This window comes from Vulpes lagopus, chromosome 11 (genome assembly GCF_018345385.1).
Source record: "Vulpes lagopus strain Blue_001 chromosome 11, ASM1834538v1, whole genome shotgun sequence".
Taxonomy (NCBI): domain Eukaryota; kingdom Metazoa; phylum Chordata; class Mammalia; order Carnivora; family Canidae; genus Vulpes; species Vulpes lagopus.
Window position 1 is genome coordinate 80,398,687 of NC_054834.1, and position 25,576 is coordinate 80,424,262.

Sequence of the window (25,576 nt, forward strand, 5' to 3'; positions counted from 1 at the left end):
GTAACTTAAAGCATAAATATGATCACATTGATTGTCTTATATTTGCTATTCCTTTATTTTGTCATGTGGGGGTAAGATAAAATGTAAGCTGATAGGAAGGATTCGAAAAAGTAGGTGATATTTAAAAATAAAGAGGAAGGCACAATTAAGAAAAATACTTACAGGTATTGAAAGAATCTTAAAGATACTAAGGGATTTCTGTGCAACACTTTCTAGTTTGTACCAGTTTTATGTTCATCATTTTCCTGTGTCCTTACCAGAACACTGTAGTGAGTGGTCATCACTGTCTTATTCTCTAAATAATGGTTTTGAGGTTCAAAGAAACTAAGTCATGTGGTCATGTGGCTAGAAATCGGCAGGGCTGAACATCAACCCCACATCCTCTGCTCCAAGACTAGTCCTCCTCTATTCTGAGTTCAAGATCCCAAGGGCAGGGGTTAACTTTGGAGAGACGAGTTGACTTGTTTTCCTAAAGCAACTAAGGCAACATGAGATGTTTTCAAGGTAGAAATGCATAGAAAGTCAGTCAGCTGTTCCTAAAGGCAAAGAAGTAGAAGGCCGGAAATTCTCCACAGAGAGGGTGGTCCTGATATCCAGGTTTGATAAGAAGAGCAAATTTTGGATGAAGCACACCTTTAGCAGGCATTTGAACCAGGATTGGTGTTCTCTGTTAAACGACCTTTAAATGTCACGAGAATGACATCTTACAGTTCTAACAAAACAGAGACCAGAACTTCTCTTCGCTGTGCTTGTGCATCGTATCTGGACAAATAAACTTTACACTGCACTCTCCTTGTTTGTGACTAAGTGAGCAAAGTAACATGCTAAATGTAGCTATTTTCATGGTTATTTCTTCACTTTTTTTAAAAGTATGTTATAGCATATATTGACTACTACCAATTTATTTTAAAAGATCAAAAACTGTCAAAGTAGAGTATTATTTTCCTTCACAGTGGGTCTTATGGGTATTTGTAATGAGTGCTGGAGGTGACATCAATATGGATGTTGTTATGTTTCACATTTATCTCAGTAAGCATTTTATAGCAAAAAAAAAAAAAAAAACATGCCTGTCAGATGGTTTTTTGGAAAGGAATCATAGTTTTCCATTGATAGCATTAGAGCTTTATATGGGCTCCCTAGGGAAGGTATTTATCTGAAGCAAAACTTATAGCTTCCGATAAAAGTGTCTCAGGTTCTTGACAAGAACCTCTTTAGTCTCTAGCTGACTAAAAACTAGGAAAAGAAAATTCTGCCCATGAAGGGATTAGTGTTAGGATAAGTACCTCTTAAACCAGTCCTTGAAGGCTGCTCTTCAACTGTCAAATGCAAGGTGATGAGTGCACGGTACCGTGCCCAGTACCAACGGTGCCCCCTGGACTGGGCTGTGAGCTCCTCGAGGCCGGAGGCCCGCACGGTGCTGGACACACACTTGGTGGCCAGGATGTCCTCGGGCCTGAAGAAAAATGCTGGAGAGGGGAGAGGTCATTTCTTCCTCTCAACTTTATTCCGGGGCCTTACATTTGAAACGCATTTGACCACTTTACAATTTGCAAAGGAAATTTCATTTAAACATAAAATGCCTCGGGCCCAGTCCCGAGGTAGACCCTTGATAGACGGAGAGCGGGAGCGAGTGACTGCAGGGCCTCCTTCTGAGGTACCAGGTTTTCTTCCCTTACCCCATCCGCCTGCTCTTTACGTATCTCTGGCATCTGTAAGAGGCAGGGGACGCCTGACCCAGGGCAGCTGGGCCCCAGGTGGTCTGTCTGCTCCCACTCAGAGAGAACTGTTCTTGCTCGAATTCAGGGCCGCACCCGCAGCTGTGGGAGCTGCTCTGCGGCTTGAAGCAGCAGATGCTACTGGGATCGGACAGGCAGTCGGATCATCAGACCCGGGAGCGCACCAGTGTAGAAGGCAAAATACCTGACCCAAACATCATTTAGTACGTCACAGACCTTTTCCATCTAGTTCTCAAAAATCACATCTACATACAGTTTTTTTCACATTCAAGATTTATTGATAGGGTTAACTGTACAATGAGGAAAGCACAGATTCCACTAATTCTACTGTCGTCTTAGTTAATATCCCCCTAAAATTCTCTGAAAATACTTCCAAAACCTCTAGTTTTTATCACACTTTAAAATCATTGATCATTGAAAGCTGAAAAAGTATGACCGCTTCTCATATTACTTCCGCTCTCTTTTATGAATTATCTGCTTGCACCAATCTATACTAATATAAAAAGCAGTACTTTTTTTTGTAAATATGAAAAGCTAGACACTAATTTTCTTAACCAGAACCACCTTATATTACGTAGGATTTGCAATATCCGGTAGGCTGCTCTATGTTTTTCATTTCTTGCCTGCTATACCCATACATGTCATTTAGGCAGAAGATGGAAGGTTTGCCTTAACACAATCAGGATCTAAAGGAGAATTGGGAATTTCTTCAATATCAGCAGTCCTGATAAGATGTGGAATAATGACAAGTAACAAGTCTCCTGTCACCAAGAAATACAGTAGCTATAATGTGTGGTAATTCTGAAGGTCAGAAAGCTCCAAGACAAAGAAAGTCATTGAGAGGCAAAAAGTGATAGGTAGTAGAATGTACACTATAAAGTGTTGGTGCCTCTGAACTGGCGGTGTCTCCACTACGCGTGTTGACTGCTGGGGACGGGTGCTTGGATCTGAGGACAGTGGGAGAGGAGGTAAAAAGACCGTGTCAGTGACCCTACCGCCTCACATACGCCGGCTCCTATGCACACTCCCTTAGCTCCATTTCAAAACAGACCCCCCACTTCAAACCACACCCAGTGTGGCACCCCTATCTATTCTTCTGCTCTATCTTCTTTTCCTCTGCCTTCCTTGTACCCATGTCCCCTTCCCTCCCACCACTAATTCCCAAGTCATTTGGTAGGTCTTCGGCAAAGCAAAAGGATAAAGATGGGTTGGGACACTTTCCTTAAAGACATTTATTTCAGAATTAATGTGTTAGGTCTTGTAGAAAGTGAGTGGGTATGAAAGGGTCCATTTTGAAATTAGGGCTTTCAGGAAATTCATTTCTAAGTTGAAAAGAGATCATGGGGCACCTGGGTGGCTCAGTGGTTGAGCATCTGCCTTTGGCTCAGGTCGTGATCCTGGGGTCCTGGGATCCAGGCCCATATCAGGCTTGCCACGGGGAGCCTGCTTCTCCCTCCACCCCTCCCGCTGCTTTCTCTCTGTCTCTCAAATACATAAAACCTTGAAAAACAAAAAGATCACAGATTCAAGATGCCCACGGATAATAAGTACTTTGAAAGGGAAAGTACCTGATAACTGGAAAATTCAGTAGCAAATTGGTGGGATATGACATAGTGTAAGTTTGACTCAAATTTGTCTGTATTTCATGCCAATATGAAAAGAAGATCCTTAGATTACTTGAATATATGTTGATTTCCTGAAAAATCCTCATTCTCTGAGAGAACAAGAGTAGTTTTGTTATTTCCCTGATTTTTTTTTAAAGATTTTATTTATTCATGAGAAACACAGAGAGTCAGAGACACAGTCAGAGGGAGAAGCAGACTCCATACAGGCAGCCTGAGTGGGACTCAATCCCAGGACCCCCGAACATGACCTGAGCCAAAGGCAGATGCTCAGCCATTGAGCCACCCAGGTGTGCCCCTCCCTGATTTTTATAGTATTTGCTAACTTTCTAAAATAGGAAACTCCCAAATCTGAGGGGGAATAACCCCACATTGATTGCCTCATAAGTTTTACAGTGTTATCTCTTTCATACTTTCTCATGATCAGAGAATAATATCTACACAACATGTCCTAATACAGCTAAAGTCAAGTCAGCTTGCCTAAAGTTGATTAAAATTTGGAGAGAGGGGATCCCTGGGTGGTGCAGCGGTTTGGTGCCTGCCTTTGGCCCAGGGCGCGATCCTGGAGACCCGGGATCGAATCCCACATCAGGCTCCCGGTGCATGGAGCCTGCTTCTCCCTCCGCCTGTGTCTCTGCCTCTCTCTCTCTCTCTCTCTCTGTATGACTATCATAAATAAATAAAAAATTATAAAAAAAAAAAAAATTTGGAGAGAGGTGTATCATTCCTATCTAAAAAACTGATTCTTAAAAGTGGTTCTATGTCCCATATAAAGAGATCAATCTGAATCCTAGAAATCTGGAAGAAAATTTAGCTATTATCAACCTCAATTTCTCTTCTTTTACATATGAATTTTATGAGGACTCTCAAGATTAAGTGACTTATTGGACACCTGGGTGGCTCAATCAGTTAAGCATCTGCCTTCAGCTCAGATCACGATCCTAGAGTCCTGGGATTGAGCCCCACATCCAGTGCCCTGCCCAGCAGGACATCTGTTTCTCCCTCTGCCCTTCACCTTCTTGTGCTCTCTCTCAAATAAATAAAATCTTGTAAAAAAAAAAAAAAAAAAAAAAGACTAAGTGACTTACTCCAAATTTTACTTTCAGTTTGTGTTTATTTCAAGAATAGTTTTCCGATATTAAATCTAGTGCTTTTTCTTTTCCATTAAATAATGATTTTTGTTTTAAGAATTAAATTACCAAGTACTGGATGCATTGTTTGGGCAGGCTCTCTGTGATTTCTTGCAACCCAGGCACACACTTACAGGCCACAGCAGCTTGCTGTATGAGTCTTTATCCTGAGATGTTAAGATATCAGGATGTGACCCCAGCTCTAGATTCCCCTTCCAGATCACATGAATCTCCCCAGTTACACTGTGAAGTGAAAATGAGGTCAAGTCAAGCCAACTAATTAAAGAAGACTTTCCCTCAATCAAAACGACTATGAGGAATAACTGGCAAATTTCATAACAAGAATAAATAGAAAATGCCTACGGAACCCCTTATACCTGTTCCCTTTAGTGACTTCGTCACTTGTGATTGTGCCAGCCTATCAAGAATCACAGTGCCTGCACCATCTCAATGAAGTCTCTTTTAGACTTTGTTTCAGTTGTAAGAATTAAAGGATTTGTCATCAGTCTACTTGAATGTGTATAAACAAAGTGGAGAATTAAAGTGCTGAGATGGGTTATTTGACACAAACAATAAACAGAATGAAATACTGTGAAAACTGAGTAATCATTTTCTTGTTTCAGTTTTCCCTTTGCCAGAACTAAAAAAAATAATCACTTTTGTTTCTAATTCCATCTTATGGTAGATACATTTTCTGTATGCTGTGTAATTTTCCAGATTTCCCTGTATCAATAATAATAAATCAGTAAGTCAGCCAATATGTACTGAGCACCAAGATCAGCTATACATTTTTTAAAACTTGCAAACCCTGATTAAATGGTATATTTAAGTTCTGATTTTTTTTTTTTTTTTGCTATATGCGAATTAGGCCAATTTTGTAAAGTAAAACATATGATGATGAAATTCAATTTTACAAAGTAAATTTTAATTTCATGTGATGATGATATTCAATTTCACAAAGTGAAACATGTGATGCTCTTCTCAGAGCATGTGGTTGGGGAAATGATTGATATATGTAAATAGGATATATACATATACCTAAATATACATGCACATAGATATATATACAAACATGGGCACGCACGCACACAAGAACTTTTTACAAGATGACACTCTATGGAGAATTGAGAGCTGCGTAGAGTGAGGTTGTAAGTGGTGGCTGCTGTGAGTCAGTAGAAACTGAGATCCATGAAAGCTGGCACAGTTAAGAACTGTCCACCCCAGAAGAAAATGTATGTTGGGCTTGATAGGGAAAACATGAATAAGGGAAAGCACATACATTAATTTTTAGTCTTCATTCCCCAAATCATATCAAGTTAATACATTTCTCTATTTCCAATCCCATCACTCTGATCCAAGTCCTTTTCTTCACTTTCCTAGATTATTGGGGCAGCCTCTTCAATAAATCTTTCCCATTTACTCCATCTTGATTCATTTTTCACATAAAGGCAAAGTATCTTTATGAGCACTGCTCTCACCACAACCTCACAACAACCCTCTGAGGTCTACTCTGTCAGTCTCATGTTATTACCCAAAACATGAAGCCCAGAAAGACAAAGTCACCAAGTTCACCCTGCTGGTAAATGGCGGAGCTAGGATATGACCTCAGGAGCTCGCGTCTACACTCTCTCAGCCGTGGTGCTGCACGGCCTCTACGGTACGTTGTTGTTGCTGTTACTAAGGCCATATTAAACAGTGACTTTGTGCCAGAGATAGCCTGTGTGTGGGCTGGCGGTGGGGGGATAAAGATTAGTATAAAAACAAGCAGCTGCATGAATTTGGCACAACAGCTGTAAAATTAGAAATAGTAGCACTAGAACTGAGATTGCAGAGTTGGAGCTCATGAAGTTTATGAACCTTAATTAAAATGTCACTGATGTAGGTGCCAAAAAATATGAAAAGGATAATGGATGTTCGTTAATTGTCTTCTAGCTGGGGGAAGAAAATCAAGCAGATAGTCAAATGAGCAATGGGCATTTTACATTTTGATTAATAACCTTTTCTATCACCAAAAGACTCTCATAAAAATATCTGGGAAAGCAAACAAGTGACTGGCTAGCTTCAATCCTCTGTGGATAAAAGGACAGTTTGTATTTCGTCCATGGTCAAATTTACTTGAGAGAGATACAGCGTGCAAATACTAATCCATAGGAAGCCTGGAAAGTAACCATCAGATATGCTCCAAGATTCAAAGTAATCCGGACATCACATGCTCATGTGGATGAAACCTCATGTTTTATTCAGTTTCTGCTGTTTTTTCAGACACTGTAAAATAATTTCAGAGAACAAAATGTAGTGTTCTAATTGGAAACTAATTGGTTATTCTTTTAAACTCTGCACTGTACCTAAACCCCTGGATGTTAATATTGCAATTCCAATAAGAGGCACAACTAACCAAGGTTTAAACAAAGTATTTTTTAAGAAGCAACAATAGGTCCATTCACTACAGGTGTTGGTTTCCCTCAAAAACAACGATAAAAGTTAAGTAATATGCAGATAACCTTTTGCTTCGTCCCATATTAGGTGTCAGGCACAAAGCTTGATATACACTATCTTTTTAGGGTCTTAGGAAGTAGGTGTTATATCTCTATTTTTCAGAGGAAAAGTTAAAGTCTTGAAGACCTGAATAAGCTTCACGAGTATGCGCAGACAGTAAGTGACAGAACCGCTGGAGGAACTATACTCCCTTATTTCCAAGCCCAGCTTTTTAATGACTGTCATATTCTTCCTTCTTTTTTTCTTTGCTTCCTTTCTTCCATTTTTCTGAAATATTTATTGAGAATATGCTACAGAAAATTATCGTGGTAATTATTGGGGTCCCTACTCAGTTTGAGTTATTCCCGCTTTAGTACTTAACCATATAGTTTTCTGTAAACTCTTTATGTCTGAATTATTTCACATTACTGGGGTGTCTACTGAGTACAGGGTAACCATTTGGTCAACATCTAATCAACTAAATGTTTTGTTTTTGTATTAACTAACTGGGTCTTATTACGACCAGATATCAGCCTAATTAATGAGTGATGTTATGCATCCCTATCTCAATCTTTTCATTTTCGTGCAAATGTTGAGGAGAGGCCTTACCTGGGAAGCGCAATAAGAGTGTTAATCCACACGTTCTATGAGCACTGAAGGCGATGGGAGAGGTACTTACTTTATTCCATTCTATTCAATAGTCTGTGGCTCACAAGCAAAGCCTCAACCAAGAGATACTGAGTCACGGAACAGTCACCTCTACCTGTGTCACCTCTCCCAAATACACATAAGAATTGCCTCCCTCTGTGGGGAGCAAAGTCAGGGCCAAGTCTGCTTTCTGTCTTGTAAGTCAACAGCCATTACCGCATTAGGCCTGTCCACGTGCACTCTAAGTCCTATTGCAGGTTAGCATGGTAATCAAAAATCAGCACTTGCATATCCCCTTACCTTTGCCTGTTAGGTGGGAAAGGAGACAGACCACTGGAACTTAATTTTTGAATATTTTCAAAGTAGATTTCCTTCTTCTTTCTGTGAACATATTTGGGACAAAGAACCCAGAAGCCTACAAACCAGGGTAATGCCAAGAAGTGACAGAGTGGAAGTAAAGTGACTTCACTTACCTAACCACAGTGGTAATCCGTATTTGCAAAAAGCAGATTGTGAACTCAGAAGCCAGCTGTCAGTCACTGGTTTGTATGTGACAGGGTTTATTGTGCAGGCTAAATTTAAAGAAGCACAATTAAAATGATTTTTTCCCTCTAATCATTGTATAATGCTGTGAGGAATATTCCCTTCCAATCCTGATGTCACTGAAGATATACTCAATAGCTTTCTAGCCACTTTCAGTTATTAAAAATACTAGTAACGTTCAGTTTAAAGCTTTGGCTTCATAAGCAGTATATGCCTCAAATTCTCTCCTCTCCCCAGGCACATGCTGACAGAAGCACTTGGAAGGGGGAAGGCAGGGTCTTCTGGGGTCCCACTCGCTCAGGGTATGTCAAATAGGAGGGCTACAGAAATGTCAGGCCCTGCCTGATTGAATGTTCTCCGATGGCCGCCTGCTGCTGGCTCCCTTGGTCGCCCTTGGTTCTATTGGCCTTCATCCACGAGTCTTCTATGCAGTTTCATTGTTTCCTCATATGTGTTCTCAGCTTCACCTTCTATCGCCTGTGTTATCCAAGAGCTTTTTGGCAGAGAGTTTAAATCTTAGTCTCCCCCTCACTCTGTATGGCCTGCAACTGCCTTCTCAATGTTAACATCTTGCTTATCCGCCATCTTGCTGTTTCACAGCTCATTTTCCCTCTTCTGTATTCCATGGTCTGGAGAGTTGGGGGAACACAAAAGTCTTGGCCAGTTGTCTCCAAAGACTGTCCCTTACCAGGATTACTACGTCACTGGACCTCTACCAATTGTGCTGCAACGTGCTGGGCAATACCCCCACCCCACCCCCCAGCCCACCTTCAGGATTCTCCAGGAGAGGAGTGTTTCCTGGTTTACTAGAATCAGGGTTTTCCTTACACTTGTGGCTTTTCCACGATCTCACTCATTATATTCGGCTGTGTACTGGTGGCAACACCAGCACAGCCTGATGATTTTACCGCTTGGCAATTATCCAACAGGGAGTGAAATGCCAGCATCTCCTTCACTTCTGTGGCTCCCCCACATGAGCTGGGTGAAGCAGGAGAGCAGCTCTTCCTTCGTGCCTCATCTGCAGAGGAGGAGGAACCCTGCTGTGGACGCTGCACAATTTAGAGAATATCTGAAATTCCTTCCCCAGTGAAACACACCATGTGCTATTTCTTCTGAATTTGGGGCTCCTTGCTGAACGGCGTTCACAGCACAAATACCTGAGTCTACTAAATCATGTTTTTAAGAGAGTGATAATGTGAATTGGCCTAAATGGTTACTTTAGTAACATTAAAAATTAAGATTGTATTATTTAGCAACTTGTTTGTCACAAGTCACCAACCATTTCTAATGTGTATTTTGTTGTGTTGTGACCTCCAAAGAGCTTCCTCAATTCCCAGAGCATGTGGAATAACAGTGGCATTTCATTTCATTAGACTACTCTGCTTAATCTGATACCAAAAATATCTCCTTCATAATGCTGTTTAAAACACCTTCAAAATATGTCTGTTTAAATCTCATCATTCTGCCACGGATACTTTTTTAAATATTAATCTTGGTAGTTAATTTTGAGTTACTCATGTTTCCATTCAACCAACATGCAGTGACATCTCCTGTGTAACCAGCACCGGGCTTGGCTGCAGGTGGGGGGTAGGGGTAAACAATGACCAGATTGCTCCGTTGCCCTTTTAAAGTCTGTGTTCTAGTGCAGGGAGTGCACAGCCAAACAAATAAATAGACTACACATTGTGATAAGCAAAGAGGGAAATAAATAAGGTGCTAATTCAGAAAACAATTGGAGACGGGCCCTTTAAATATGGAAATTAGAGAAGAGCTCTGTGATGCAGGGATGCTTTGGCCAAGATGAGAAGTATGGGACAGAGGCAGTCCGATAGTCGATAGTCTATTCCAGGTGTAGGAAAGCACGTGTGGAGGCTTTGTTGTGTGAGAGTATGCGATCTGTTATTCCAGGCAATGGCAGAGGGCCAATATCCCCAGTGCTGACGGGGAGAGCATCGCATAGGGCCTGCGAGGCCCTGCTGAAGGATTTGGTTTATATTCCCAGTTCAGTAAGAAACCATGGAAGTATTTAAACATGGAAGTAAAATGTATTTAAACATGGAAGTAAAATGAAATGATTACTTTTTTTAAAGACCACTGTGCTTTCTCAGTTCAAAACAAATTATAGGAGAGCAACAGTGAGAGCAGCAAGAAATTAAGAGTCTACTGCAATTAAAGCACAAGAGATGTTGGTGGACAGACAAGGATGGTGGTGGACAGACGGAGAGAGATGGATATATAGATATATTATTATATTATATATATATTATATATATTATATATTATAGATATATTATTATATATATATATTATATATATTATTATATTATTATAGATATATTATTAATTTTATAGATAGCAAAGGCAGGATTTGTTAACAGATTGAATATAAGTGATGAAAAAAAAAGTCAATAATGACCTCTAGGGTTTACCAAGACCAAGGGGGAGGAGCTTCTGTTTACTTTTTCATTTTTCCTTCTTTTTGTTGTTGTTGTTGTTTTATGGTTTTGAGGTTTTGGGTTTTCTTGTTGTTTTCATTTGTTTGTATGTTTGTTTGACCACCTGAGTTAGTGGTGGCACCAATTATTGATGATTAAAAGGACTAAAAAGGTAAAACCTGGCTGATAGGGCAGGGATGAACTAACAGTTCCACTTCAGACTTGTTTATTCAGGTGCGTCTGAGACATGTGAGAGCAGATACCAAGTTGATGTTTGAATACACAGTCTGGATCCCAGAGGAGAGGCTTGGGTTGAGATGTCACTGTTGAGGTTGAGTATTCAGATCCTATGTAAAATGACAGGAGTGAATAAGACCATCAGGAGAATGAATAAAGGAAGGTAGAAGCTAACATTTAAATATAAATTTAGAGTGAAAAACATATAAACAGTGAGTACTGGGAGGGAGGAAAAGCAGGACAATCCAAGAAAGGAAGTCCACTAGATATTCATTAAAGGAAAAATTTGTGTTTTTCAACATGGCAATTTTGGAGGAGCTACCAAAATAAACAGCATTTCCCTATGAGTAGGAATGTGGATGAAAATTTGGAAGGCAAACAACATGTATCCATTAAAATTTTATGTTAATTTACATTGAAGGGAAACAGAGAATGAGATACTTTGAACCAAGAGAATGTGGACCAAGGGAAGGACTTCTGTTGTGTGTGTAACCTTTTCACTGTTTATTTTTTAAATCTGTTTTAAAGATAGGAGATTAATGAGATGTTATGTGAAGGTAAACATAATCTAGTAATGAGCAAAATTATTGATGTTTCTGGAGGAAATCCAGGGGTGAACTAGACCAGTGACGTTCTAAGACAGACTTAAGCATATGGTCTAGCTGACATACAAGTATTGATTTATCTTTGATAGGAGAAGGATCAACTTCCTCCCTCATAATGGGATGGAAGAATGCAAAGATTGCTTAATTCCAAGACAGTTTATAGATTTAATGCTACAAAGATGACAGAGTTACCAGTTAAAAACTTTAATTATTTAAGAATGCTCTATCCTGTCTTTTGAGGGCATAGCGAATTATATTATTTTATATTTCATTTATATTTTATACTTACATTTTAGTATTAGGTTGAAATTTCTTTACTCTTAGTATTATGCTCCTTAAACAACTGGAAAATGAGAAAGAAAGGATAGCATAGGTAATGCACAAGCCAGTGTTGATGAAAACAATTTGTTATTTGGCATCTCCCACCTTCTGGAAAAAATGAACGTGTCTTACTGCTACCCAAGCCCAAGGACAACCATCTTCTAAGATGAGTATTGCTTAAAAGGCCAGTTGGGGAAAACTTTATCTTTCAAAATAAGCAACTCTCCTTAAAATAAGAACAATATTAGGTACAGTATAAAATCCAATTACATATACTGATAACTATGGCTCTTGTTTATTGGGATAAATAACATGTGGCACAAAAGCAATGTGTTACATGTATGTAATAAACATATGCAGGCATGTGTCATATATCTGGATATCTATATATACCATGCACATACACATTATGCTATTAGTGTACCTAAGGCTAAACAATGTGATTTTATAGAAATAAATGTGTTAGGGATACTAAATAACTAGCCTCAACTGCACAGCAAGTCCAGGACAGTGTATTACATATGTTTCCTAGGAGTTTATAGTTTTAAGGGAGAGATAGTGAAGTAAAAATTGCTTATAAGACTGTAATCATTCTTCATGAAAGGATATTCAAAGAGCACCTGGGTGGCTCAGTTGGACGAGTGCTAGACTCTTGGTTTCAGCTCAAGTCATGAGCTTATGGGTTATTGGATCCAGCCCCAAACTGCACTCTGTGCTCAGTGGGGAGTCTGCTTGAGGATTCTCTCCCTCTTCCCCTACCCCCGCTTGTGCATGTGCTCTCTCTTTCTCTAAAATAAATCTTTTTTAAAAGGATGTTTAAAGTACAAAAGTCACAAAATACTAAACCTTTCCACATACCTTCCTAGAAGAAATGACCAGGAGACAGATTTTGAAGGATACATACATGTTGTACAGATGTAAAGGAGTCCTAACACATTTTAATAAGAATGACATATCCAAAGTTGTAAGGCACAGGGGACATGGGACAGCTGAGAATTAATGGTCATTCAAAAGTGCAGATGAATGGAATATAGTTGGTTTTTCTCCAAATCAAATTTAGTTCTTTACCATGGCATCTAACGTGTGCAAATTCATTAAATCATGGCAGATCTTAGATACTAAATATCTATTAAGTAGTGAATAGGTTAACTACTAGAAACTGAAAATTTGGTAGATAAAGGCACATGAAAAAATAAATGCACCTTAGTGTCACAAATCCAATGCTGTAGTATTTACACCTATCAAACTATTCTAAATTAGAAAGTTTTGCCGAGCTAGTATACCAGCTCTAAATTCTGTATCTATCTACTGTTTGCTTGAACCATGTACAATCTAAAGATTTGGCCTTAGTTAGCCTCAGTTACTTGTTAGAAAATATCACTGCATTGTTGACAATGATTGTGATATGATGATTGTTCCTTTTCCCAGATTTGGCAATGCGGAGGTTCTCTGGAGATTGTGACTTGCTCCCACGTTGGTCACGTTTTTCGGAAGGCAACTCCATACACTTTCCCTGGTGGCACTGGTCATGTCATCAACAAAAACAACAGGAGACTAGCAGAAGTTTGGATGGATGAATTTAAAGATTTCTTCTATATCATATCTCCAGGTAAATAAATCTGACGCCTTTTTCCTCTGCAAGGGAAAATAAAATTTTAAACATGCTGAAGGTTTGTTTCTACAAATATTGCTACTTTTCGACTAGTTTAAATAAGATGTTGTTTATCACCATAGTAATGCCCAAAATTGTGTTTGAGAAAGCTGCACTATTAAGCCATTTTTCATCTAAAGTGAGAAAGACTACATTTCTCTCAAATGCCTAAATACTCTTTTTTCTTTGTTTCTTTCGTGGCACAAGTTTTATGCTAGAAAAGTGGAGAAAGCAGTACACAGAGAGATCCACATGTATTAGCTCAATTTAAGGAAAAAAAATTTTAAGGAGAAGTAATCTTATATTTCCTTGTTTCACAAATAAACCTGGCTGAGTTGGTAAGAAATGTTGTTAATGTTTAAACAGAGATGCTTTCTACTGACTAAATGATTTCCTGAAGATATAGGGTGGTAAATTATGCAGATATTAAAATTTATGTTTTTAAAAAATATTAAATCACAGTCAATTACTCATTGATATGTGGAAAAGCATAACATATTATAATAAAATATCCTACTTTAGTCACAGAGAGTAGATATGAAAATAAAAGTAAGGGTCGACTATCTCTGAATGGTGGTGCTAGTAGTAATTTCATTATTTTCCTTATACTTTTCTAAATTTTTAAAAATAAAAATTATTTATTTTAAAAAATTCATTTAAAAGGAATTTAAAAGGAAAATACATTTTAATAAAGAATTTTAATTTTTTTTAAAAGAATTTAAAAAGAAAAAAAAATGAGTGAGACAATTCCATACCCAGGTGCTATGATTATGATCTATGATTATGATCTATGATCTTTATAATTTCCTAGAATTTTTCCAACATACTACTTATAAAAATCACCTCTGATAACATTACATTGTTTTTTAAGGAAATGAGGCATTATGAGAAGACACAAACAAAGAGAAGACACAGGGGCCATCAAGATCTCAAAGTTTAGACAGAGACCAAAACATAAATTCATATGATGAGATCCAACCATATTGATAAAGTAATTTTTAAAGTTCTATTTCAATAGTTTATGTTTAGCCATGTGTTCATCAATGCCATTATTATATAGCCCAGAAGAACAAGAACAAAAATTCATGCTCACCTCCTCTTTTTTTATGTTAAAATGTATTACATGGTTTGGAAAAACCAGTTTGGTTTTTAACTGGCATGCTCTAGTTTTTGAAAGTATAGATGAGGCTGTAAAAACTCTTCTTTTGTAGATAAAGAGGCAATAAGCAGTATAAGCCTTCTTATTAAGATCCAGTATTACTATGCAAAAGAAAAATGAGGGCAATGCATGTGTAAATGTGTGATTAAGAAGGATTTTTGTCACACTTTTCAAGCTTCTTCTATGTCAAGAAGCTATTGTCAGGAACTATGTCACGCATAGAAGTATTTCTCTTTATAGTAGAAAGCCAGTCCAGATACTCAGAGTTGAGTTCCGCAAGAACCTGTAAAATTCATAGCAAGGCACTGACATTTATATAACCTTTTCATTTTCTTTTGATGATACTTTCTGAATTCAAATCATTACTTGTAAAAATATATAAACTCAAATATGAAGAAAGAAATGTGTTATGTGTGATTATATAAATTCATATTCAGGAATATAAGTAATTGAGAATTATTTCAACCAAGTGTATTATATCCACTCACAATGAATACTATTTGTAAAAAGTGCTGTGTTAGTCTTTTGTATAATTTTTCCATTGAATGAAAAAGGCAGATAAATGGTAGAACCATTTCTCGAACAGTAATGAAGTGACAAGTGTTAGAGTTTAAAGGGTAAAAAGGAAAGCATGCTAACTGTTTAACTATTGACTTTATGTTGCTCAACAGGGACTGTGTATATTCTGGAAAGTGTAATTTTTACATTACAATAAATATCATTCGGAAGCTTATTGCTCTTAAGAGATGGGCTCATTTAAATCTGGAAAGGTATTTTGGAAACTAGGAAGAGGACATTTGGGGAATATGTTTGAAAACATCTAGGAATTTCCTAATGGGCATTTATGTTTCTAAATGTCTCCAAGACTGTCAGCATTGCTGAACATGGGACCTGCCTGCTGTAGTATGGGCAAACAGGAAAAACCAAAAACACAAAACAATAAATTGCTTCTGTGGAAAAGGAAGGGAAATAAGTAGAAACTAGAGTTGGATGCCAAAAACAATTCTAGCCCTAGGCAGCTTTCAAAGCATCCAAAAATAGATAAAATAGGTTGTATTGGAAAGTCAGGAATCTGTGACTTGTATGATGTTGAGCATTTTTTGAGTGCATAACAATTTTAGTCATTAGTGATGGTTTCTGATACTCTTAAAATCATGGATTCTTTGCTATCATCTAGAATTGTTGGGATTCTATTTTTCATCTTCTTGAGTAACAGGAAAGTTTGTAAAGAGAATGGTTGGTGCGTGGGGATAAGAGGGGATTACATGCCTGCACATCTGCACTTAGACTTACATCCTTTGCTCTAATATACGTAGACACACACAAACACACCTAAACTCTAAACACACAAACACACCTAAACTCTAAACACACTCTAAACAACACACTTTAGAGTTTTATGAAAAACTCTAAAGAGCTTATATCGAGTTCTGTGTAATTCTCTAGAACTTCCTTAATCTGGCTAAGAAAAATTGTTATAATTCTTTCTAGGGAATAATATATATATTTTTTCCATGTATCTCTTAAATCTCTTAATATCTATCTGTATCTATTGACTGAATGATCTATCAATCTGTTTTCTATTAATTTGCCCAAGTGGTTGGGCATCTTTTGTGAGGGGACTCTCACTTTTTACACCAGAGCTTCTATCACGGAATCTTATTCTCCTCTAACGCAGTTGCTCAGAATGTGATCTTTAAGTACTGAGCCTTTATAAAATGAATTCTGACAACTTTGCTTCCTTTCAATATACCCCATAAGATACTCCATACCTACTTTATTATTTGGTTTCTGCTAGAGCTCTGTGCTGAAAAAACCGGGTATTCTTTCTCTCTCAAAAGTGTATGCTCTGCAGTTTTGATATCATGGCCAATCCATTATTGCCATGCACCATAGTGTTTTATGTTTATTACTTGTCTCTGTATCCAACGACTTGTAGTTACTGTGTTTAGCAACTTTCCTGTCACTTTGCAGTCCTTGAAACACTATGTGTTAAATAATTAGAAGAAACAGTGAATGACTAAATGAATGCACGTATTTTAAAAGGAAGCCACTTATGTTTCCTCTTTTCTACTGAATTCTCTATGGATGTCTGTTCTATACCAGGGAAACTCACAAGAATTGCAGCAAATTGGGAGCCTTTGCCCCATTTCTCTGATCTAACCCCTGATTAAGGACACAGTGATATGAGAGAGATGAAAGGTGCCCTTCATATATCTGCGATGTCATGCCACTGTGTTTGCCATCCCAGAAGAAGGTCCCCTTGGCTTACCTGTGTTCTCAGGGTATGATGATTACATCATAATTATGGGGGCACACAGTAACACAGTCTTCCCTTCCAGGACTAATATAAAATCAAACAGACACAATTTAGGTAGATAATAACATTCTGTAATAGAGCAACCTAATACAGGAGCCCAAAAACTTGAAACAAGATTACTTTTACACATGTTGATTTTTATTTTTCTCATGACCCCCCATTAGCTTAAAGTTACAATGGGATGTATAAGTAACTATGTATGTGAATTACCCTTCTCTGATTTTTTTTTCAAAATATTTGCTCTATGTCCTAATTGTCTTTGCCCGTGCTCATTAGCCATTGGCAATATCGATAGAACTGGCAGTGTCTAATTATGTCTCCCAAACAGATGAATAAAGAGTAGAAATACTTTGAAATAGTGTTGAAGAACACGTTTCCAACATTTTAGTTTGCTTTTTGGCTGCCTTTTTTAGGATGCAAATACTATAGCATCATTGATTTTTAAAGCCCTGCAGGCTCTTAAAGTCTGAGGCAGTTTTTACTAGTAATGGGGCTGCTGTTTCAGCTTGAGGCAATCCAATTGTCCAAGCGAATTCTTTGAAATGAAGTGATGTAAGCAGAAACCACTTTTCACGAGCAACCCACTGTAAATGGCAACATGTTTTCCTAGTGGTCACAGGTAAAAAGCTTAAGAACTTTAAAGCCGAGTGTAGTCAAAACACTAACCATATATTTGAAATGCTGGCTCTTCTATAAATATTGATTTTCTTTTGGGGGCAGTAGATTTCTAACTATTTATCAGTTGACATGGTGAGTAGAAGCAGCTGTCCTTATATAACCTCCAGTTGTTCTTCCTTTTCTTAATGGACAACTTGTGCTCTTGTTTTGAACAGAAAAAGCAAATAGAAAACAGAATTTAAAGATCCCCAAAGCAGACTTTAAAGATATTTGTAATGTAACTGGGAAAACAGCTTATTTTCCTTTGGCAATACCACAGCGTTTTGATCTGTATTCCAGATAAACAGAAACCACACATTTAGAAACACAATCCTTGAACTTATTTTGAAGGTTAACTCTGTTTGCTAACCTTTTAAAAATACTTTAGAAAAATCAGTTCATCAAAGGCAGCCTTTGTTAGCAGCATCTTTGGATCATTATTAAAGTTTAAGAACTGTATTCATTTCTATCTCCTGCAATTTTTATCTATGAAATACAAATGTCTTTCAACATGCTGATTTTTTTAAAGATACAATATTTAATAACCAACACTTTGAATGTAGGGCCTAATTTCTTTTGTAAGTCATAAAAATGTGGTTCCAGGCTGATTCCATAAGCACAGGTTTTAACGTTTCCCACAAAATGTGCAACATGCAGGGTTTTTTTTTTTTTAATAATCCAGGGATATCAGTTTTTGGTTGGGTAAACATGAATTAATCTGAAATGAGTATAGCAATTCTGAACATAAAGTACATTGAACCTATGAATTTTGTATTTTTATTATTTAATAAACACTTTTTTCAGCACAATCAACCATGGTATCACTGAGTAAGTATGAAATAATGAGAAAAATTTAAATCACTTTAATATGCTATATTGTAATAACATGTAATTCACTTATCTGCTTGATACCATGAAATGCTAAATGTGGAAGTAAGGGAGGACAGCTATACTCAATGTTGTTGGTAAGTGGACAGGCAACCATTTTTCCTTGCTATGGTTCATTAAACACATTAAGTCCCATGATCTTTACTATGTGCCAGGTAGGGGGGATACAAACACAGAAAAGATGCTGCCTTTGTCTTGAAAAAACTGTCTACATCACATTTAATTAGTTTAAATGAAAAACAAAATTAAGCGCTTAGTACATGGGGGACACACCGTCAAGATTCAAAAGGCTTACTGATGTGAACCACCTACATTTTACTTAATTTCTCTTTCTCACTCACAAGCATCAAAATCAAATTAATCTCTAAGTCCTTTCTAGTGTACCTGCTAAGTTTTCTCAAATCCTTTCAGTTACCCTCATTCTTCCAGTCATCTGCATCCAGAGAAACTCCTGATTATCCCGATGGGCCTCCAGCCTCAAAGCTTGCCCACTTTTTCACTTACTTTTACCATATTGCTGGAGGACACTCCTAAAACTAAATTTCATTTGATGCCTCACTTACCTAACAGCCTTTTAATGATTTACCAGAAAGTCAAAAACCCGAAATGTGGGCAACACAGCCCTGTGTGACGTGCCACTCACCCAGCCTTGTGGCCTTTCTTCCAAATGTTTTCAGTCCTAGTTTTCCACGTGCCATGCCACCGGGTGGGACTACAAGTCAGGATGCTCCCTCCAGCTTTTAGGTTTCTGCATATGTTTAAAATAGTATTTGATGAGTTAATAGTATTTGATGAGTTAATGGATGAGTTTACCCCTGCATAAAGTGCTATCATCATCCACGTGCATTCATCATTCACGGATCAGATTTATGTTCCTTTCCCTGAGAACTCCAATGGTTTTCGCGTGTTGGAGCATTTATGCATTTTTAGAGTATTTATTCCCTCCATTAAGCTATGTGAATAGAGAAACTATATCTGGGGAGTTTTTTTGTGTATTTGGTTGATTGGTTTTTAGTTCATTGAGCTCAACTTTTTCTTACTGTATTTGTCAGAGGCAAATAAAATACATGTTTCAATCACCACTGTTGTCCCCCCTTCCCTAAAATAAATCTCTGTTAAGCATTTGATGTCCATACTTCAAATCCTTTTCCTATGCATTTGCATACATATACAGACATATATACATATATTAAGTAAGTAAAATCATATAATATGTACTATTTTAATTTCCTTTAACTATGTAGTATGTCCTGTAATATTTTACATATAATTCACATAGGATTATATCATTCCACTTTGCAGCTAAATATTATTATATTGCATTGATATATTAAAACTTATTTAATCATACCAATAATGACAAGCATTTGTCAGGTTTTAGTTGTCTGTTATTATAAAAAGTTACAAAAGTATTCTTGAAACAATATCTTTGTGAACCTGAAGGATATTTCTGAAGAACATAGCAATTTAAGAGAGAGAGAGTTGGTGGAAAACTGCCTGGATTAACTCAGATCCTCATTCCAAGTTACCCCTCTGTATTTACTTAACCTATCTATACTTAGTTTTCTTACCCTAAAATGGGAGTTATAAAAATAGGGCCTTCCCCTAAAGTTTTTGAGACTTAAATGAAAAATGATATATAAAACAATTAATACAATGCTTAGCAAATATTAAACACTCAATTAGTGTTAGATATTTGTTATTATTAGTTAGATATAGTCATAGAAGTTGGCTTATTAGGTCTAAGAATATGTGCATTTATATTTTGGTAAATGTTTTCAAAATTTCCATTCAAAAAGACTATAACCATTATCCCACCAGAACTCTTGAGTCCTTACAATGTGCTATCGCGACTATAGATTTTCAAGATTTTTTATTTTTGCATATGTATGTGCATGTGCACACATATGTGCATATTTATTTATATTTGCATATAGATTTACATATATATCTAGTTTCTTTTTTCATATTGCTACTAGGAATGAACATCTTTTTTCATTACTTGGATTTCTTCTTTTTATTCATATCCTCTGTTCATTTTACTTTGGGATATCTTTTGCCCTTTTATATATTCATAGATCTTCATGGATTCTGATAACTAATCTTCTGTATGTTATATACACTGCACATGTTTTCTTCCAGACTATTACACATATTTTAACAATTGATATACAAAAAGATATCTTAAAAAAGAATAATTGTTGAAGGGAAATCTGACTGGTTTAGCCTTTATGGCTTTAAGGATTATTTTTCGTTAAAACACGCCCCCACAATCCTATCCCAAGCTTGACAAATTTAAAATGTGCCAGAAGTGTTTGTTAAGTGAATTAAGTTTAGTAAAATGCATGGGATTTTTTTTAAGAATGTAGTGATCTTTCTGGGAAATAATATAAGCAGAATGCCATCAGATGACTCTCTTTATGGGAAGTATTATCATCTTTATCCATGGAACATAAATAAAAATATTAGCTTCAACAGTTACATCAGCTTTAGCTAATCAGCTTTAACAGTTATAATTTTAAATAAATCTATTAAATAATTATATCAGTTCCCATTACAGAAATTCTTTCCAAGTATGTTGAATTATATTCATGGTTCATAAAGTTAATAAACAGATGGTATAAATTATGTTTATTGAATGTTATGAAAATACTGAATTTGAACAGTAAAGGTGTATCATTGTATCCTGAGTCTTTAATTAACAACTCAGAAGCTCAGATAATTAGCCCCTCAAATAATTTTATTGTTACCAAATCTGGGTAGTTTCTAGAGTGAATAAATATTACTTAAATTCTAATACAGATTTATTCACAGAATTATCAGTACTTTCTAGGATTTAGATACCAAAATTATTCATACATTTAGTTTCTGCTTCTTCAAATGAAACAGATATAGCTCTAGTTTAATCACTGTGTGTGTACATGCGTGTGTGTGTGTGTGTGTGTGTGTGTGTGCAACCTCTGCAATGTTCTGAAATTTCCAATAAGTAAATCCTACCCCATGAGTTGGATGGTCATGATTAATTCTCATTTCTTTAAGACGTGTTCAACTAGGCAAAATAGGAAATTACAATGTTTTTCAGATTTGTGTAAATGATCAAGAACACTTGTGTAAGAGTGGATTTTTACTGTCAAGAGTTAGCTAAGAGTTTTTTATTTAATGTAAGAGCATTAAATATGGATCAAGCGTGATCCAGGTGCATACAGAGGCTTCATTGTACCTAGTTTCATCCTGTCGTCTTCAGAGTGCCCCAATTTCATTACTTAATTTTAGCATAACTAAAATTGAACAGCTTAACACTTATATAATCAGTTGCACTAAATTTCAATTCTAACTCTTAATTGAATGGCTCATTGACACTCAGTGGTAGTCAGTTACATAGTTATTGATGGTCAGATGATTACAAATTATGTATTTCTTATTTCAAATACTCTCAGGCTCAGTCTCCCACATTAGGTGTTCTGATAGATTATCTTTGCCTGGATTTCTATGTTATCAGCATCTTGTCGCTATTTTAAATAAAATTTGAGTTCAATTCTGTAGTTACTTATTTACATATACTCTCTGAAAAGTGAGCAAAGATAACATTTAGAGAATAAGGAAACAATCTTTTCTAGATAGTAGTAATGATAGTAGGTGGATTAAACTTCTCAATGTGCTAAATTGAAGCTCCTTAAAATAATCTTTTACAAAAAAAAAAAAACAAAAACAAAAACTAGCCACATGCTTGCCTACCAGATATCAAACACTAATGACAGATTACCTCAGCATCCTAATACTTTACAGTCTTTTGGGGAGTAGCTCCCCTGTAGCATGTTAACACAAATTGTCTAAAAAATAAAACCTCAGGATGTCTGGGTGGCTCAGTAGTTGAGCGTCGGCCTTTGGCTCAAGGCATAATCCCGGGTCTGGGAATCAAGTCCCTCATTGGGCTCCCTGTGAGGAGCCTGCTTCTCCCTCTGCCTGTGTCTCTGCCTCTCTCTCTGGGTCTCTAATGAATAAATAACATCTCTTTAAAAAATAAAATAAAAAATAAAAACTCTATGGTTAGTAGTTATCTTTATCCAGCGGGGTAGAAAGCTAAAGAGCTTTGCAGTGAGTCCTCGGTAGAAAAGAATGTGGGGCAATAGTTATAGGCCAGGATGTAAAGGTGAATTAGGAAGACAGGGCTAGGGCTTTGCAAAGGAAAGTGGAAACAATTTCTGAAAAGTTAAGATGCCTATTTGACAAATCAGCTTGTTGCCTGCTTTTACCAGAAGCAGCACTGATATGAAGTAGTCACTGTTACTGTGGGATTGTCACTGCCTTAAGGGCAGGTGACTCGATAGCTGCCTATAAGCCACCTGATGCAAAAGCTCTACTTTAGACCATGTGCAAACCTACACTTGGATTCATTAGCACATAGTCAATGAAGTAAGTACTAACTCATGTTTTAATTGCAGGAGACATGAGTCAAAATTAAGAGATTGTTATATTTTACAAATAGATTTAAAGTGACAAAATAATGAAAGTGAAGAACTCAGATTAGCATTCATCTTTGGTTAGTTAGGCCTAGCAAGTAAATTTTACTTATTTATTTATTCAGCAAGAAATTTTAAAATAATACATATTAGCAATTTGACTTAAGAATATTCTAAATAAAAAAAAAAAAAGAATATTCTAAATATATGGAAATATTGATAAACGTATCAAACATTTAAACCTTTATAATTTATACAGCTGAAAATAAGATAAATGAAGTTATAGTGATGGTGTTCTTATGACTGAAAGTTATTGTCAGAATTGCTATTACTATATGAGCTCCATAATGACATTATTTTAATTTTTAGACTATTCTATATTATAAATTTTGTGCATTTTTGGTGTGTCATCTCAACAAAATTTGAAAACAGATTAATTAGGGATTTTGTACAACTGAATAATTTAGGAAATTCTATTATTTCAGCATTAACTATATTTCCAATAAAAAATTAACATTGGAATTAGAGAACATAGATCTCAAATGTCTGAATAAGTTATTTGATTGATCAAAATGAACACCAAATTGGATGTAGCTATATGTAACTAGCTTTCAATCTATATAAACAGCAGTGGAAGGAACGGGGGCTTTGATTGGGATATAAGGTAAGAGAAGGTGCAATGTTTTTACTAAAAAGGGATATTATGTGGAAGAGCTTAGACATTTGTACAGATTCGGAAGAGAAGAAATTATAAGCAGATAATTTTAAGTCCTTGATCAAGAAGCTTTCCAGAAATACACCAAATTAATTTGCAATGCAATGAGCCTCTTATCTTTGGAAATATTCAAATAGAAGCTAGATGTCTGTCTTTTAGAGATGATTTAATGAGAATTGAATAAGAAGTTGGATTTGATTTCTTACCAGATCTTTCTTACTCTAAAATTCAACTATCAGAGAAACTTATAAATTAATGGATAAAAACACATTATATTTATTAGCACCTGGTTTAAATAAAAAAAAACAGATTTCAATTCAAAATGAAAAACTTCTAATATATTTTTCAACCATGACACAGGAAGCCTTGAAGAAAGGTAACTATATATACTCATTTGATTGTTTGGGACAGTCATGGTGCATGTTTGATATCTGGGCATAATTATTAATTGTGTCCCCTTTCACTCACAGCAGTGTCCCGATTTGAGCAATCAATTATTTAGTCATTCTGCTTATAAGGCATTGGGTAAACTGTATGTGAAGGGACTGTCTCTGGAAGGGGATAAGTGGACTGACAGAGATGGCAATCATTATGGCATTGAGTGGGACATAGACTTTTAGGCAGACAAATGCTCATCTTAACAAAATCTAGAGAAAATCCGTAAGTGTTTTAGACTTTTAGACTATCAGTCTCAAGTAAGTGCTCTAGCTCAGTGACTTCTCTGACACCCAAAATAAATGCCCTTCCTTGAAATTTTATCTACAAAAAGATAATTAGTTTTTGAAAAGCTATCTCTTTGAAGATACAATGATGTCACCAAATTCTGATTCATCTTGATAATGTGTTTGCCAACATCTTATTAATTCGTGTGATTATATTAAGATTACTTTTTCGGGATCCCTGGGTGGCGCAGCGGTTTGGCGCCTGCCTTTGGCCCAGGGCGCGATCCTGGAGACCCGGGATCGAATCCCACGTCGGGCTCCCGGTGCATGGAGCCTGCTTCTCCCTCTGCCTGTGTCTCTGCCTCTCTCTCTCTCTCTGTGACTGTCATAAATAAATAAAAAAAAAAATTAAAAAAAAAAAAAAAGATTACTTTTTCATATGTAGTAAGTTTAAACTTTGCAAAATAGAGCATAAACTTATTCAATTTCTTGGTTACACCAGATACAAAAGAAAAATTGTGCTGAAATACATATATGAAATATATGTAGTGATATAGGAAGATATATTTTTCCACATAATAAAATGTATGCATGCATATATATATATATATATATGCCTATGTATGCTTATTACATATGCTTATGTTCCACCTGAGAAAGAATATATATATATACACACACACACACACATTTATATGCGTATGTATATTTTTTCCAGATTCACAATTGTTTGGGACATACTAATTTCAATCTGATTTTTTGACTGTTTAATATATTATATTTTATCTAGCAATAATAAAACTTCCTTACTTTTAATATATTGGAAGGTAAAGCCATATAAATTCTCATTTTGATTGAAATATCCTTTTTTTTAAACATTTTCTTTTTTTTAATATATATATATACATATTTTTTATGATAGTCACACAGAGAGAGAGAGAGAGGCAGAGACACAGGCAGAGGGAGAAGCAGGCTCCATGCACCGGGAGCCCGACATGGGATTTGATCCCGGGTCTCCAGGATCGCGCCCTGGGCCAAAGGCAGGCACTAAACCGCTGCCACCCAGGGATCCCATGATTGAAATATCCTTAGAGGTTACATTATAGGTTACAATCTGATAGCAGATTTCCCTACACATTTGAAAAACTAAGTAGACATGCCATAATAAGATTTGCCAGCACCCTTCTTTCCAAAACTAAAAAAGTTCTCCTATAAAATTTTTGTGATCTAGACAATTATGAAATCTTTCTCCAGAGAATATGTGTAGCAAGCATCCACGCAATTTCTGACTCCTGCCATTAAAATCCTGTGG

At 36.4% G+C, this 25,576-nt stretch overlaps 1 protein-coding gene and 1 long non-coding RNA gene across 6 annotated transcripts in view; one reads left to right on the top strand and one right to left on the bottom strand.

Moving 5' to 3' along the window:
* Window positions 1-25,576, top strand: part of GALNT13 (polypeptide N-acetylgalactosaminyltransferase 13) — a 514,036-nt gene that overhangs the window by 350,660 nt on the left and 137,800 nt on the right. For all 5 annotated transcript variants that reach the window (XM_041722124.1, XM_041722123.1, XM_041722125.1 and 2 more), the window contains one exon: window positions 13,181-13,361. In XM_041722124.1, coding sequence (XP_041578058.1) covers window positions 13,181-13,361 — 181 coding nt within the window. The remainder of the gene's footprint in view (window positions 1-13,180; window positions 13,362-25,576) is intronic.
* Window positions 13,260-18,935, bottom strand: LOC121471397. The gene is made up of 3 exons (XR_005982676.1): window positions 18,812-18,935; window positions 16,835-16,906; window positions 13,260-13,387 (listed from the first exon to the last, which is right to left on the bottom strand). It is a non-coding gene; the product is annotated as an uncharacterized LOC121471397 (long non-coding RNA).